Below are 18,015 nucleotides of genomic sequence, written 5' to 3'. Positions count from 1 at the left end.
AAGGCATGCTGGGAAAAATGGCATGGTGAGATCGATCACCCTTGGGAACGAGGTTGGGTCTCATAATCTTATTTAAAAAAATGGCATTTAGTTTTCCAACCTTGGTTGGCAAAAACTTGGGCAGTGACGTTGCAACTGAAAGGTCCGTTAGGTCAGTAGTATGACATTGAAATCCTAACCATTGAATCAAGTTATTTGAACAAAAAATGTAATTATTACATCAAGACTCGAGATATGAAGCTAATACTCTGTTTTATTGGTCATATTATAAATTGCTTTCTAATAAACATCTTTCACTTTTATGTACACTGTACACATTTACATCCATGTTTACTGGGCTCGTAATGATGTTAATTTGTGTCAATGTAAAATGGCCAGAACTGGTGAAATACATTCTGTTTAAGACACTGGACACTATTGGTAATTGTCAAAAGACCAGATTTCTCACTTGGTGTATCTCAACATAATGTGTAAAATAACACACCTGTGAAAATTTGAGGTAAATTGGTCATCAAAGTTGCGAGATAATAATGAAATCAAAAACACACTTGTCACACAAAGTTGTGTGCTTTCAAAATCTAATTCTGATGTCTCGAAATGAAATTAATGGAACATTACTTCTTTCTCGAAAACTATGGCACTTCAGAGGGAGCCGTTTCTCACAATATTTTATATTATCAACCTCTCCCCATTTCTCGTTACCAAGTAGGGTTTAATGCTCATAGTTATTTTGAGTAATTACCAATAGTGTTCACTGCCTTTAAATACACGACCTGTTCACACTCAATTTGTCATCTATTAAATAAATGAAAAACAGTCGGTGCACTCCAGTGCTTGTTTCGTAAATGAAAACTTGTATTCTCTTATATTACTTCATAGTGGGTATAAGACATAGATAAAGAGCTACCGTTTCCAATTGGGGAAAACAAATAACATCATTTGATTTTTTTTTTCAAAGAAAGAATTTGAGAAAACTCACAAGTTTTTTTTTACATTTGTTTACACTGAGACTGGAATTTGTGATCGATAAAAAAGCACTTTTGCTAGTTTTTTTCCGTAAATAATCTTTTACATCTCATTAATTAAGATGTTGCCTGAGAAGCAGAACAACAAACAAAACTAAACAAAATACTTGTTTACTTTAAACAAACATGAACGTCTACACATGTTTATTTTGTCATCAAACTGCCCCCTAATCCAAAAACCACACAGAATAAGTAAATAAATACTACTAATTGTGCCACACCACAAACTTAATTATCAAAATACAATACAACAAATCAACCATCAGAATTTTTTCAAAACCGGAGATCACCTGGACGGATAAAACAAAATTGTTAACTCTTATTTTGGTATTTATAGGATGCGAGTCACGATACCTTGTCCATAGACTACATGTATTTCACAGAATGCCTAGAATGAGGTGCATTCTCGTCTAGAACTAGACCAGAATGCTCCTTGCTTGTAGACGATTGGAGCATACTGATCAAAAACGTCTAGTTGTTAAAGGGAAGGTATTGACCCAGATCACCTGACGTCATCATCAGAATAATCTTGGATGCGCCATACTGGTGGGCAATGTCACTGTGCATTATTCAGTGAAGAGCACATTTTAGGCGACGCAGCGTTTACCCTTAAACATACTGCTCACCAAAATGTGAGCGTGGCACAGTTGCAGTGTGTGACGTGCGTGCAAAGGGTCAATACATTCGATAATCACCCTTTTAAAATTATTACAGCAGCTTTCCATGATGGTATTTATAAAGCATTTTGAGAAACATTTCACTTCAAAGTGATGTTTTGTAAAAGATATTGGTTTTTATTCCCCAAAACTAAATCTGATAAAAACTACTGTCAGTAACGCTTCACACATTGTGTGTTCCTGTATTTCAAAAACGCGGCCACCCTTTGAAATGAAACTTTGAGATGTTAGTTTGATTGTATAATCATTTTTATTGGATTAAAACAATTGAAAGATCCCCAAACAAAAGGTATACTTAAATGGTTCCAAAAACAAAAGGAATACTTTGCCCCTAAACCATCGCTTCTTTTCAGAACCACGAATCGTAGAGAGTTTGATATGCATGGTGTCTCCGTAAACCACACAAATAATTTTACCACTATGCAAAGTTTTGAATCTATCCTAGTATTCTAATAATTTTGTCAACCTATTATTTCACAAGTTTTTGTTCTCCATACATTGTTAATAGTGATTCAGTATCTAGTTCCACACAACCCCGACCCTAACAACAAATTTGGTAGTCTAGTTGGTAAGACACTGCTCTAGAATTGCAAGGGTCGTGGGTTCGAATCCCACCCGAGTAACATGCCTGTGATATTTTTTTCACAGGACTCGGGGAAAGTACTGAGTATACAGTGCTACACACTTCGGTGTATGGGTAAAAACCAAAATAAATATTCTTTATCCCCGATGCAAATTTAACATCTATTATAACAAATTACATGTAAACAAAGATCGGGGGGAAAATGAACACAACACTACTTTGTACAGTTTTATGCATTGCACATTCCACTTAGATCCACAGCGTTATTCCACAAGTGAAGCTTTGCGTATTAATAAATTGTTGATAATAAAACCACTGGACTTTTAAGATTAACTCTGTAAACAATGCCCTTCACATAAATATATGGCAAGAAAACAAATTTACAAATGTACAAAATAGCCGTCTTATCTGTGTGCACAACTCAAAACCAATGGTTGGAATCGAATTTTTAGAACAAACAATAAAAACAGAGTGACTAGAAATTGGTTCTCTTTGGTGTTAGGTGCACTGTACATTTTCTGTAACAGCCTGAAGCGCTACAAGCCTAGATTCAGGGCCCCATTGCACCCAAATCTGCTGATAATTTAAAATAGGTTTTGCTTAACAGATGCAGACTACCAGCCAAAATGTAAAGTATGCGTATTGTTTGTCATGGTTCCTCGCTATTTTTTACTTAGCAGCACATATTTGCTAAGCAAGGATTGGAGCTAGGGCAACAGAGGTCACATCTAGCCTCCATGTAGTTTCAGAGACAGTTAACAAATGATACTAGTTTCAAATGGAATTTCAGAAAGACCAGAAAAGAAGAAGTAGATGTGTCTAAGAAAGCTTATATGTATTAATTTATGAAATTAGTTAGTATTTTAATGCTACAACACCTTTCCTTGTTTTGTCTATCAGACTAATCTTTTTTGTAATTTTGTTTGCACCGACACCAAGATAATTGCTGCTGGGTGGGCTGGGCTTTGTGGATTGGTCCATTGATGTCATTGGACAACGAGCAAAACCATCAAATGCTTTGGATGTTTTGCAAAATACTTTGTCCAAAATTACTCACAACAGAAAGAAACAAGAGCAGTATTCAAACCATTTGCTCTTTAACTTTTAGCAATGTCCGGTACAATGACTTGTTTGATTGCGAGTTTGGTCAATGTTAAGCATCCAGTTGTGACCCAGGCAAGTTATTTTAACAAACACTATTAAAATTTAAAATTGCAACTGGCTAAATTGTGTAGCATTTCAGTGAATGATGTTTTGTTGATTGATAAACAATGTTACAATAAACACCTGCCAAACAACAACATAGCTGTAATTGGTCAAATATAATTACTTTCATTGGACACCAATACTGCACCCATCGATCCCCAACAGCCACGCGCTCATTGGTCGATTTACAACAACACGGCTAGAACATCAGTGTGTCAACCAATCACATACAAGTAAAAAGCTGCTCCCTGGTTGGTCAATCATAACTAGGTTGCTAGGATACCAACCTTCCAGCCAATCACCTGTCGGTCGAAACCACAGCTGAAGAGATTACATGAGGACGACTCATCGTTCCAAGCTGTACAACACACCATACGATGATGGCCCTAGATGTAAAAAACAAAACAATCAAATATTTATACCCGGTTTAAAAATTTGAAAAATGCAGTTTGAAATCCACTGATGTAGCAGCTGTCTCAATGTTATTTATAATACCAATTAAACAAATGCTGTGTTAATGATGAAGAAACGTTGTTTAAAGGCCCTGGACACAGTTGGTAGTTGGTATTCACTCAAAATAATTGTTAGCATAACAACGTAATTGGTGACGAGCAATGGAGAGCTGCTGATAGTATAAAACATTGTGAGAAACGGCTCTCTCGGACGTAACAGAGTTTTTTTCTTTTTGAAAAAAAGGGTAACTTCTCATTCAAATAACAAAATACTTCAGGCCTGAAGCCCGTTATTAGGCATCTGAAAGCACACCAATTTGTGCAACATGAATATGTGTTTCTTTCATTATTCTCTTTCAACCTCAATGACCAATTTGAGTCCACATTTTCACATATTTGTTGTTTTATGCATATTATGTTGGAATACACCAAGTGAGATAATGAGCCCAATTTCATAGCGCTGCTTAACGGTAAGTAAATTTGCGTGCTTACTGTAGCAGGAAAATTTGCTTAAGCCTTAGCGTATTTTACAGGTTAGCAGAAAAATTGGGCGGTCATATTGCATGTTTACTGTGGATTTGCATTGTGACGTCATTTATTTTCGTGCGGTAAGCACCGGAAGGTTAGCATGCCTTTTCGTGTGCTTACGGTTAGCAGCGCTATGAAATTGAAATTGCACAGTAAGCACAAAATCGGCCGCTAAGCAGCGCTATGAAATTGGGCCCTGGTCTTTGAAAATTACCAAAGGTATGCAGTGCTTTAAAAAAAAAAAATTACTCTTCAGTTATAAAAACACAACAATGGTTGTTGATGCTCTACTTACCATTCTATTGTTTCTGGGCATCCTTGCAAGTCGTACTCCATTCAGATCATACAGACGAATATGACGATTGTCATGTGGAATAGCAATCACATTATTAGTCAAAGACACCGACAACCTACAAGGAAATACAAAAATACCAGCATAGTTAATTTTTACGAGCAGCCATCAAAACATTGACCAAGACAAGGAATAATAAGTGATGTTTGAAGCTTTGCATCAAGATGATCATGAGAAGAATTATAGTGGTAAACTTGCGAGTACAACCACGGATAAAACATATGTTGGGAGAATTTCATTGCTCTGCTTACTGTAAGCACAAAATCGGCTTATGGAAGCAGGGAATTGTGTGCTTACGCCAAGCGTATTTCACAGGTTAGCAAGGAATTTTGGCTTGTGCGCGTGCGTACTCCATGTTACTAGGCAATCTACGCTTACACAGCTAACGCAAAAATTTGGCGCTTGCACATGAGCGGAGAATGGTGATCGTAAGCGCATAATTTGGCGGTAAGTAGAGAAATGAAGTTGGGCCCTGGTCAATAGGCGAGTCTTTGTAGAGACCACACCTTCTCAGAACTAACACTTCTCCCAACAGAGGTTTATACCAATAATAATAATAACAACCGTATTTCTATAGCGCCTAACACCTCAAAAAGAATGTCTCTAAGCGCTCAGAGGAAAGCAAAAGAATAATTAAGAAAATGAAGATTTAAATAGATATGTTTTGAGAAGAGTCTTGAAACTTTAGATCGTGGTGGCTTGTTTGATGTGTAGAGGGAGATTGTTCCATAAGTGAGGAGCAGCAAACTGATAACTACGTTGACCATATGTTTGGTGGTAACTTTAGGAATAACGAGGTTTATACCAAGTTGAACCTGCTAGTTTACTTGTATAATATTTCACCCAGAATAGTTATTACAGAAACAAACCCACACTTCCTGACCAAATAACAGACTCAAAATAGGTATTCTGTGAGTAGTTTTCTATGACTCAAACATTACTCACCTGTTGATGCCGGAGTCAGACCTAATCATTGCGATAGGGGTCCTCATATTTTTCAGGTCCCATACTTTGGCGGAGCGATCGTCAGATCCACTCACAATTTTGTCGCCGGATGCAAAGGCAGCCGAGGTAACAGAGCTGTCATTGAAAGAAAACATTCAGAAATTTAGTTATGGTTCACAAGTCCAAGGGAAGGTACGGTGTTATTGTAGGAGTAGCATACCAGAAATTGCATTTCAAGAACGGTTCACTAGACCAAAGGCCCTGTTGCTCAGAACTGTAACTGGAAAAAAAAAATCTTTAGAAGACAATCAATGACTTCAATCTGTAGCCACAAAGAACGAGGTCAATTTCACCATGAGTTAAGACTCGCCTTATCTCGAGTTAGGACTTGTAACATGTCCTAACTCAAGACACTCTGAGGAACGATTTTACAAAAGATAAGAAGAGTTTAACCTTGGAAACACCCATGAACCTTTCCTAACTTAAGATCGGGTTATGGGGGTTATATTTGTATGTTAACCTATGTAGCTTGTTACATAATGGTGCTGCTGCTGTTGGCTGACCATTGTGGTGTGAGAGACGGGCTCTATGAAGAAATTTAGTCTTATTGACACCGACAGATAGAATCCATTACTCATTAGAGTTTGAATGACGAGGAAATTATCTGTAGGCCGTTTTTTTAAATCAATCCTAGAACTGAAAATCTGCTGGTAATTTAAAATAGGTTTTGCTTAACAGATGCAGGCTACCAGCCAAAATGTAAAGTATGTGTATTTGTTTGTCATGGTTCCTCGCTACTGTTTACTTAGCAGCACATAATTGCTAAGCAAGGATTGGAGCTTGGGCAACAGAGGTCGAATCTAGCCTCCATCAAGTTTCAGAGACAGTTAACAAATGAGACAAACTTCAAACGGAATTTCAGAACGACCAGAAAAGAAGAAGTAGATGTGACTATTAGAAAGCTGATGCATTTATTTATGAAATAAGTTAGTATTTTAATGCTACAACACCTTTCCTTGTTTTGTCTATCAGACTAATCTTTTTGTAATTTTTGTTTGCACCAACACCAAGAAAACTGACCCTTCCCATGAAATATGCTAATTACATTCACGCATGTGGTTTTATATGCGGAAGACAAGTTTTGTGAAATCAATCCTAGAACTGATCTTACAAAGGCTCAATCTTACGGTTCGGACTCGTCAAAAAAAACCTAGGATAAATTTTAAGTTTATGAAGAGTTCTGTGAAATCGACCCCAGTAATGAGTTTTCCATAGCATCCTTACTCTGTGTGTCCCTGGAAGACGTTAACGGAGTGGATACTCGGATCTCTGAAATCCCACAATCTGAAAGTGGTATCGGCCGAGGACGTGACCACCAGCTTCTGAGAAGGATGGGCACAGCAATGAGTTAACTGCTGATCATGACCTACAACAAAAAAATATACAAGAGAAAATAAAGTAAAATAGTCCTGGGCCTAATTTCGTAGAGCTGCCTAAGCAGCAAATAATGCTTAAAACAGCTGTCTGCTAAGCAGGAATGAGCAGTATACCAGTCACAAATTGTACATGTGACGTGGTATTTTGGCTGCTGGTAAACTTATTCTGTTTAGCAATAATCTTGTTGTGCTTAGCTTTTTTTATGTTTAAGCAGCTCTATTAAATTGGCCCCAGGTTTTAGAATCTAGTTGTAATAGTAATACAACTTGATCACTTTTATATTGACTGAATACGACATGTTGATCGAGTTTTACACATTTGATGATCATCGGCGCATTGGCACGGGACTTGTTTGCACATACCTAAACACTAACAAAACATATCAAAACACTAACACAGACTAAAACACAGGCTTGTGGAAAGGAGATTTAAATTTTCTAAACATCTGTAGTACTAGCATTCTGTCAACCTTTAACTGCACAACACTTTTCCATGGATATATTTATTTGATCCTTAAGTTATAAATAAAACTTTCCTTGAAATTTCTTCAAAAACTTTGTAGAATCTAATGAAATTAATTTGCTCCAGAACCAAACATCCTTTGTTTCTACTGTGTCGGAGTGGTATGTTGACCCTGCTTCTGCATTTTTTAACCCTCTTGAAAGAATGTGTATTTATACACATACAGCGCAATCCGTACATCTAAACCATTTCCCCAGAATCATATATTTTTTATTCGGCAGCCATTTTCAAAGTGTTTTGCTTTTTTGAGACACGCGGTATAATTATGGAGGTCAATGTTTATTAGAGACTCACCTGTGAGTGTGTGGACAATTGCACGGGTATCCACATCATACAAGTTGGCCGTCCTATCCCATGATGCCGTCACCAGCTGTTTACCGCCAGCCAGCCAGTCAGCGGCGATGATTGCACCAGAGTGCCCCTCAAGCTGTGACTGGGGGGACTTCACATAGACGATGTTCTCATTCTCCACACCAACTGAAATCAAACAGATACGAATGGTGAAGTAGGCTACATGTAATTATGAAATAACAAATTCTGTTAAAGCGCATTACACATCAACCGTATCAATGTGTTTTACACTATTGCCCTGGTCGTTGAGCCAAAAACATCCCTTTAATCTTAGTTTCTCAGCTCCCTGGGGAGATACAGCACCGAGCTGTCATGGCACTCTGAAGTCTTTTTCATACACAATATCAACCTCCACCCTCGCAGGTACCCATTTATACCCCTGGCTGAAGGGTAAAGAGAAGCAATTGTCGTAAAATATCTTGCTCAAGGACATAAGTGTCACGACCGGGATATGAACCCACACTCCGGTGAGTTAACCACCAGAACTTTAATTCAATGCTCCACTCTATCATGAAACTCTACATATGTCCGTTTGTAGACCTTTCCTCGCATTCCAACTCTAGGACCGCTGTTTGAATCACGCCGGGGGCACTTTATGTGGATTGGGTTTTCAGTCCCTACCTAATTGTGTGGGTTTCCCCTTTAGTATTTATATGGGGGTTTTCCTCCAACAACTAAACTGAAACTTCCTTCATTGTCTTCTCTCTTTTGGGTTCTTGGCCAGTACAGTGATAAAGTTTCTCTTTTCTGAGAGACCCTGACTTCACAACCAAAATGATTTAACGAAATCAAAGGGCAATAACTGTCCAGTATAAATCCAGCCGATCGAACCAGGAGCACTTGGGAAAACCCCTCTTATTTTCAGTACATGCACTGGGGTCGATTTCACAAAGAGTTAGGACTAGTCCTAACTTAGGACTAGTCCTAAGAGATATCAAAAACACACAGCTAGTCCTAAGTTAGGACTAGTAACTCGTCCTAACTCAAGATAAGACTAGTCCTAACTCTTTGTGAAATCCACCCCTGGTTTCTTTTATGTGCATCATACAACACACCGGACCTACGACTTTACATCCCATCCAAAGGAACCAGCAAAAATGATCAATTGCTTTGCTTAGGAATACAAGTGTCACGACTGGGACTCGAACCCACACTCTGCTGATCAAAAACACGAGAGCTTGAGACCATGTGCTTATCTGCTGGCCACGTTGTAATGGCTTTACACAGCATTCTCAGCGTTTCTTGGCCAGTATGGAAAGGGTGTTCTAATCCAAATTCTGAATCAGGGTTAGAATTTTGTGTAAGGGTTAGTTTGTCTTACCGTCTGGCTCTTCTTTGTCTGATCCATCCACATCATCGCCTGACGATGGACACGATTTCTGAAGATGCAAAAATTATAATCAAGGATATAAATGCAATAGCAACGTAGGCCCACTTTCAAAGATATGATATCGATCACAAATAGTACATGTAAAATGGTTCTTTGGCTAAAAAACATCATTTTGTTGTGTCCAGCTACATTTTTGTGCTCAGGTTTATGAAATTGGGCCCTGGCCCCTTGAAGTGGTCTTTGAATTTATCTTAGAATGTGAAAGGTCATGGGTTTGATTCCACCTGATGTGCTCGAAAGTTAAACAGACCAATAGGTACATGTGTGTATAACTTATTCTAGCATCAGTCCCATGGCATATTAGCGATAGAACTATGTACTCATGCTAGATATAGAAGCGTAGTACCTGGATCTCAGACAACGGCAAAAAAAAAGAAAAAATCTGGACTTAAATAGATGGGCTAGATGGGCTGTAATCATTAAACAAATCAACTTAAAGGCAGTGGACACTATTGGTAATTGTCAGAGACTAGCCCTCACAGTTGGTGTATCTCAACATATGCATAAAATAACAAACCTGTGAAAGTTTGAGCTCAATCGGTCATCTAAGTTGCAAGATAATAATGAAAGAAAAATAACCCTTGTCACACAAAGTTGTGTGCGTTTAGATGGTTGATTTCAAGACCTCAAGTTCTAAATCTGAGGTCTCGAAATCAAATACGTGGAAAATTACTTCTTTCTCAATAATTATGGCACTTCAGAGGGAGCCGTTTCTCACAATGTTTTATACCATCAACCTCTCCCCATTACTCGTCACCAAGAAAGATTTTATGCTGATAATTATTTTGAGTAATTGCCAATAGTGTCCACTGCCTTTTAAGTTGTAATTCCACCATAATGAACTTCAATCACCCACAATTTTTTTTCTGCTGATAGACGTGACTTACACTGTTGTCAGTAACTTGGTGTATGAGTGGCGGCAATGTAACAGTAGATTTCCAAATGTGGGCTGTGCTATCACCAGAACCTACAATCAGGTAATTTAACCAAGAATTAACTTAATTTTCTAATTGATTGATTGCAATAAGCATCATCAACCACTTCATTTGATGTTTTAACAATGCAAAAGTGCATTCGTGTACGCGCTACGCACAGCTCTTAGCCAATGATAGCATTTCATCAAATATGGAGATTGATGACACTTAGTGCAATCCATCGACTACCACAGTTGTTATTTTCATTCATTGTTTGTGTTCATTAAAGTCATGTGGAGTTAAGAAAGGGAATTTTTTTATGGTATATTTTTGGTCAATTTTGTTGCGTCAGTGCAAAAAACGTTGTATCTTGAGTTACTAAAAACATTGTATCTCGTACAAAAATCTTATCGCGGCCATGTTTTGTGTGCAAATCCAGGCTGTTTTAAAAGTGATAGGAGGTTTTAGGGACAGTAACGGTTCAAAGAAAACTCAAGCTTTAGTCACTGCTTTCCCAACATTTTCAAACAGGGATCAAGTTTAAGATCTTTAAACCTTTGGCTATAGGCTATCAAGAACCAATATTGCAAATCATTGTAAAGATCCTACTGTGAAACAAATCATGGTGAAATACCTACTTGTAAGAACCAAGGATTCTGTTGGATGAAACCGAATAGAGTTAACAGAACCAAGATGGCCGACATACTCCAAGACGCACGCTCCCGTTTCAATACACCACAGTCTGGCAGTGCGATCTGTAAATAGGAAGACACAAAAACCTTTCACTCACCTACATACCTAGGGCCTATGTGTCTCCCAAGAGACAATGGTCCAGTGGTTAGACTGCAGGACTTTGAATCATACCAAGCTAACCGCTGATTTTACAACGACTAGGATAAGTTTTGTTGTCTAGTTTTCAAATCAAAGTTTCTTGATTTGTGCAATTTATAATCATATACCTTAAACCGTTGTTTGTATGAGAGAGATTGGCTATTGTCAGCTTGGTGTTTATATCCCTTTGTGGGAGTTTGCTGAGTTCCCTTGACAGGAAGATCATCTAAACAAACAAACAAACAAACAAACAAACAAATAACAAACAAACATCAAACTACAATTCAACGCCACAAAACCAAGGCTGGAAAAAAACATCACCTTTTTATTTGAAAATAAAAGTTACAACCGCAGTAATCAATTTGGAATTCAAATTATACCTGCACCAGCTGTTCCAAGTAAAGGCATGTCCCCTCTGGACACGCTGACCTCCCAAACTCCATCTCGGTGACCTCTGAAGTGGCGCATTTGTTGACATCCAGAGGTGCTCGCTCCCTTGAAGCTAAAGACATTCTGTGGGTTTTAAATCAAAGGTTTTTCAAATTAGTACAACATTGTTAGAGCCTGCAACATCTAACGTCACACTACGAGGCTCGTGAATTACGCCAGAGAGTGGCCTCAAGCCTAGGTGAACCCACGTCCATATGCACCTTTCACCTACATTCATTTTACATGGAGAAAATGCAGCTGCCAAACGACACCTCTGACCAATCAAACACAGATATGGAAAGTGCTATGAAATCATTGTATCAAATGAAATCACTGGTTCTGAAAAGCAAGTACATGTCTTTATCCTAGTGGATTAAGACAGGGGACCAGTCTTAACAGTGTAGAGACTGTTAGCCCATAATTACATAAAGGGCCCAGAAAAACTGCTAACTTGACGGTAGATAAGTTGTACACTATTTTGTGTTTACTGTCATATGGCATGTGGTTTTTAATCCATGTCTGACAAGCAAGACATTCTTGTGCTTAGAAGGTGTTTGAAAGTGAAAGATTTTGTTCCGATAAGGGGGCAAAGTAAAAGCACAGGGCACCACGGCAGTTGCTGTTGGTGCTGTGGGTTATTTCAGAGCTTGGAGTACATTCTGTAAGCATCGATCTCCTAACAATCTTGTTAACCACTCACCTTGCCTGTTGTGGGTTTGTACTTTGGCTTCATGATCAGATTGGACAGCTGGGTGGATGCTGGAATTACAAAACATTTAAAATTTAATTAAAACTATTATTTTAATTGTAAGTAAGTGGCCCTCGAGTTTGAACAGCTGAGGGGGTTGCCCACATCTCAAGAGTGTACTATTGATCGACATATATTGGGGGGGGGGGAAGGACAGATACATCAAATAACCTAATCCCCTTAACCCCGATGTAGACTCAAAGATGCACACACAGCGTTCTTCCACAGCATGCCTGGAATAACATTGCCTCTGTTGCCCTAGACTTCGTTAAATTCAGGTCTCGTGCTTAAATTGGGTCAGAGTAGTGTATGAGCTGTGTATGAGCTACGTATGAATGAGGGCACACAAAGGAGCTCAAGTGCAGCAGTGCAGCAGTGGACTCTATTGGGTCAAGTCTACTGTTGCCCCTGGTCCTGGCCTTTGTACACTCTCAAAAGTTGCCCATAGACTGTAAGATGCCCTTTGCAAAATGAATTTGGCCTTGCCCTTTCAAAGATGATACTACAGGCCTGCCACAGAGTCTCTCAGGAGTAAGACAATGCGTAATAGCAAAAGGACATTAGATTCTAGCAACGTCTTCCCCGGACGAAAATACGATCATGACTCTGGCCCATCACTTCTTAGCCGACTGCAGTCCGGTTGGTTGGGCCAAAGCCAAAATCAAAGTTCCCAACAGAAAAACCCTGAGTGCCCACTACTTTTTGAAAATGGCCAGAGTATCCCCTTTCATCACCTTTGCTCCGGACGCTTAGTCGAGCAGGCCCATCAAAACCATCAGCACCTTCAACACTTGGGACTTTCCCACTCTGGAACGCCTCCAACTTTTCTGTTAATGCCTCCACTTTATCCTGCACTGAAAGATTTCAAGTAATAATACTTGTAAATAGCTTTGGGTCATATAACTGGTTATTCGATTAACTGTAAACAAAGTTAAAATCTGTTTTCAAATTGACTTAACTGTTAAACTGAAGCAGACAATAAAAAGAAGGGGAGGGGGAGGGCAAGTAAAAAAACGAAGACCACAGTGAATAAAAGAAAAATGTGAGCACCAGATGCTATAACAGGGAGAACAGTTGCTGTCCATTTCATTGAAGAAATTGCCTTTCTTAATCCCCTACAAAATGTAATACATTATTTTCAATCCCCTACAGTTTGGTATACACTTCGCTTTATGATAGATAGCCTTGTTCTCTTTCCATCCTCTATGGTCTGATAGATAAAACAATGAAGGTAGTGGTAGCCCTTAAAGGGAAGGTACACATTTGGTAATTACTTAAAACAAATTTTAACTTAAAAACTGACTTGGTAACGAGCATTGGAGAGCTGTTTATTGAACAAAAATTTGTGGGAAACGACTCCCTCTGAAGTAACATAGTTTTTGAGAAAGAGGTAATTTCTCAATAAAATAATAAAAGCCTTCTAGCTAGAAGTCTTTGATTCCTATCTGAAAGCACACAAACTCATCCAACAAGGGTGTTTTTTCTTTCATCATTTTCTCGCAACTTTGATGACCAATTGAGCCCAAATTTTCACAGGCTTGCTTTTTTTATGGTTACAATGGGATACACCAAGTGAGAAGACTAGTCTTTTACAACTACCAAACGTGAAAGACTAACTTATTACATCACAAACTGAATGAGCTTGAGAACGGTGCTCACATTTTTCTCGTTTCACTGTGCCCTTAAAGACTAACTTATTACATCACAAACTGAATGAGCTTGAGAACGGTGCTCACATTTTTCTCGTTTCACTGTGCCCTTAAAGACTAACTTATACATCACAAACTGAATGAGCTTGAGAACGGTGCTCACATTTTTCTCGTTTCACTGTGCCCTTAAAGACTAACTTATTACATCACAAACTGAATGAGCTTGAGAACGGTGCTCACATTTTTCTCGTTTCACTGTGCCCTTAAAGACTAACTTATACATCACAAACTGAATGAGCTTGAGAACGGTGCTCACATTATTCTCGTTTCACTGTGCCCTTAAAGACTAACTTATTACATCACAAACTGAATGAGCTTGAGAACGGTGCTCACATTTTTCTTTTTTTCACTGTGCCCTTAAAGACTAACTTATACATCACAAACTGAATGAGCTTGAGAACGGTGCTCACATTTTTCTTTTTTTCACTGTGCCCTTAAAGACTAACTTATTACATCACAAACTGAATGAGCTTGAGAACGGTGCTCACATTTTTCTTTTTTTCACTGTGCCCTTAAAGACTAACTTATACATCACAAACTGAATGAGCTTGAGAACGGTGCTCACATTTTTCTTTTTTTCACTGTGCCCTTAAAGACTAACTTATTACATCACAAACTGAATGAGCTTCAGAACGGTGCTCACATTTTTCTCGTTTCACTGTGCCCTTAAAGACTAACTTATTACATCACAAACTGAATGAGCTTCAGAACGGTGCTCACATTTTTCTCGTTTCACTGTGCCCTTAAAGACTAACTTATTACATCACAAACTGAATGAGCTTCAGAACGGTGCTCACATTTTTCTCGTTTCACTGTGCCCTTAAAGACTAACTTATTACATCACAAACTGAATGAGCTTCAGAACGGTGCTCACATTTTTCTCGTTTCACTGTGCCCTTAAAGACTAACTTATTACATCACAAACTGAATGAGCTTCAGAACGGTGCTCACATTTTTCTTTTTTTCACTGTGCCCTTAAAGACTAACTTATACATCACAAACTGAATGAGCTTGAGAACGGTGCTCACATTTTTCTTTTTTTCACTGTGCCCTTAAAGACTAACTTATTACATCACAAACTGAATGAGCTTGAGAACGGTGCTCACATTTTTCTTTTTTTCACTGTGCCCTTAAAGACTAACTTATTACATCACAAACTGAATGAGCTTGAGAACGGTGCTCACATTTTTCTTTTTTTCACTGTGCCCTTAAAGACTAACTTATACATCACAAACTGAATGAGCTTCAGAACGGTGCTCACATTTTTCTTTTTTTCACTGTGCCCTTAAAGACTAACTTATACATCACAAACTGAATGAGCTTGAGAACGGTGCTCACATTATTCTCGTTTCACTGTGCCCTTAAAGACTAACTTATTACATCACAAACTGAATGAGCTTGAGAACGGTGCTCACATTTTTCTTTTTTTCACTGTGCCCTTAAAGACTAACTTATACATCACAAACTGAATGAGCTTGAGAACGGTGCTCACATTTTTCTTTTTTTCACTGTGCCCTTAAAGACTAACTTATTACATCACAAACTGAATGAGCTTGAGAACGGTGCTCACATTTTTCTTTTTTTCACTGTGCCCTTAAAGACTAACTTATACATCACAAACTGAATGAGCTTGAGAACGGTGCTCACATTTTTCTTTTTTTCACTGTGCCCTTAAAGACTAACTTATTACATCACAAACTGAATGAGCTTCAGAACGGTGCTCACATTTTTCTCGTTTCACTGTGCCCTTAAAGACTAACTTATTACATCACAAACTGAATGAGCTTCAGAACGGTGCTCACATTTTTCTCGTTTCACTGTGCCCTTAAAGACTAACTTATTACATCACAAACTGAATGAGCTTCAGAACGGTGCTCACATTTTTCTCGTTTCACTGTGCCCTTAAAGACTAACTTATTACATCACAAACTGAATGAGCTTCAGAACGGTGCTCACATTTTTCTCGTTTCACTGTGCCCTTAAAGACTAACTTATTACATCACAAACTGAATGAGCTTCAGAACGGTGCTCACATTTTTCTTTTTTTCACTGTGCCCTTAAAGACTAACTTATACATCACAAACTGAATGAGCTTGAGAACGGTGCTCACATTTTTCTTTTTTTCACTGTGCCCTTAAAGACTAACTTATTACATCACAAACTGAATGAGCTTGAGAACGGTGCTCACATTTTTCTTTTTTTCACTGTGCCCTTAAAGACTAACTTATTACATCACAAACTGAATGAGCTTGAGAACGGTGCTCACATTTTTCTTTTTTTCACTGTGCCCTTAAAGACTAACTTATACATCACAAACTGAATGAGCTTCAGAACGGTGCTCACATTTTTCTTTTTTTCACTGTGCCCTTAAAGACTAACTTATACATCTCAAACTGAATGAGCTTTTGTAGCAATAACTACTGTGTCGGATGCACTTTGCTTTGTAAGTCACCACACCTGTGATTTCTGGTCATGTGACTGTGGAGACTGGCTATAGTGTTCTATTTGTCATCCTGGTAGGTCCTTGAAATGAAAGTGTGTTGAACTTTGCTTCTTTTACAGATGGGCTAATAGTTCCAATGGAAATCGGTAGAAATGTGTAAACCGATTCAATGGAAGTTACAAGTTCTGTTTAACCAGTTAGAAATATACATGTAGAAGAACAACCTAAGATGTAAATAAAACCATTTCAGTCAAAGTCAACATTTGGGGAGTGAGACGACACCCCATTATAAACAAAGATGTCTTACACTGGAGATTTTCTGCATACATTCCCTCAAATTCATGCTCTATCTGTCCAAACAGCTTAAAGAGGCGAGTGTGGTATGCCTGCGGGAGGATGCTGTCGCCCGTATCCAACCCTCTCTGTCTTCCTGCTGCCTCATTGTCTCGCATACGCTGGATGGACAAGCGCTGCTTGGTGGTCTTCTTGACACTTCCTTGGTCTGTTGGCATTTCTACAACTTCTTCTTCGACCAGGGTCTGTGTGAAAAACAAAGTCAAGATGAAATGTAATCTTCACTTTTATCAAAATCTATTTTAACATCTGTTTGTTTGTTTGTTTGTTTGTTTGTTTGTTTGTTTGTTTGTTTGTTTGTTTGTTTGTTTAGATGATCTTCTCGTCGGTGGCTTTTTGGCAAACTCCTAGAGTCCTTCATACAAGCATGACAAGAGGATTTAAAAATTTGTTTAGTAAACTATAATACTAATAGTAAGTATATTCTATTTGGATAACCTTTCCCGTTCAAGTCTATTTGTAGCTGATTAATCTGCCTCGCGAGTAAGCGTATGAATTGCATAAATCAAGAAACTATTTCTTCTTCTTTTTTATATAATTTTTGCAAACATCAAAACCGAGTGTAACCTTTCTAAATTCTGAGTACATTCAATGGATGACATTATCATGATCAAATGGCACCCACAAATTCCAATGACCAATCAATTTAAATTGAAAAAATATCAGTCAAGATCAATTTTAATAATATTATTTTAACATACACAACTGAATTTGTTAGACAGTCTCAAGAGTACTGACACTAACAGTTAGCTGGTTAGTTTATACCCCAATCTTATTGCTGTAATACATTGTTCAAAACTTATAAAAGATTATATCATGATGAAGACATAAACAAACAAAAACACATTCGTTTTAATCATGTCAGACACAACATTTATTTTATTAGTAGGCCTACTTTTTTTAGTATAAAACACAGACAGAACTAAAATTTATACTCAAGAAATAAGCATCAACCAGAGACTCACTCACCGAGAGGCATGAAAGTAAAGGATCCAAAAATGACTCATGTGTTAAAAGCTGCTTCCGTTTTATTCTATTTTTAACAAAATGTTTATTTTTAGACGAGGGCAGTATTACTTTTTATCCAGTTGTTGAGGAAATCAATTTGGCTGGTGTCTT

General features: G+C 38.1%; 1 protein-coding gene across 1 annotated transcript; it reads right to left on the bottom strand.

Moving 5' to 3' along the window:
• Positions 1-2,871: 2,871 nt before the first annotated feature.
• On the bottom strand, positions 2,872-18,015 carry LOC139937551 (WD repeat-containing protein 37-like). The gene is made up of 13 exons (XM_071932751.1): positions 17,866-18,015; positions 16,850-17,081; positions 13,125-13,244; positions 12,343-12,401; positions 11,594-11,726; positions 11,021-11,137; positions 10,356-10,435; positions 9,400-9,457; positions 8,022-8,204; positions 7,053-7,194; positions 5,769-5,903; positions 4,767-4,881; positions 2,872-3,877 (listed from the first exon to the last, which is right to left on the bottom strand). The coding sequence occupies exons 2-13, from the start codon at positions 17,052-17,054 to the stop codon at positions 3,758-3,760; spliced, it is 1,467 nt and encodes a 488-aa protein (XP_071788852.1). The 5' UTR covers positions 17,055-17,081; positions 17,866-18,015; the 3' UTR covers positions 2,872-3,757.

Source organism: Asterias amurensis, chromosome 5, assembly GCF_032118995.1.
Source record: "Asterias amurensis chromosome 5, ASM3211899v1".
Classification (NCBI taxonomy): Eukaryota; Metazoa; Echinodermata; class Asteroidea; order Forcipulatida; family Asteriidae; genus Asterias; species Asterias amurensis.
The sequence above is the reverse complement of the archived record's forward strand: the minus strand, read 5'-3'. Positions and strand labels throughout refer to the sequence as shown.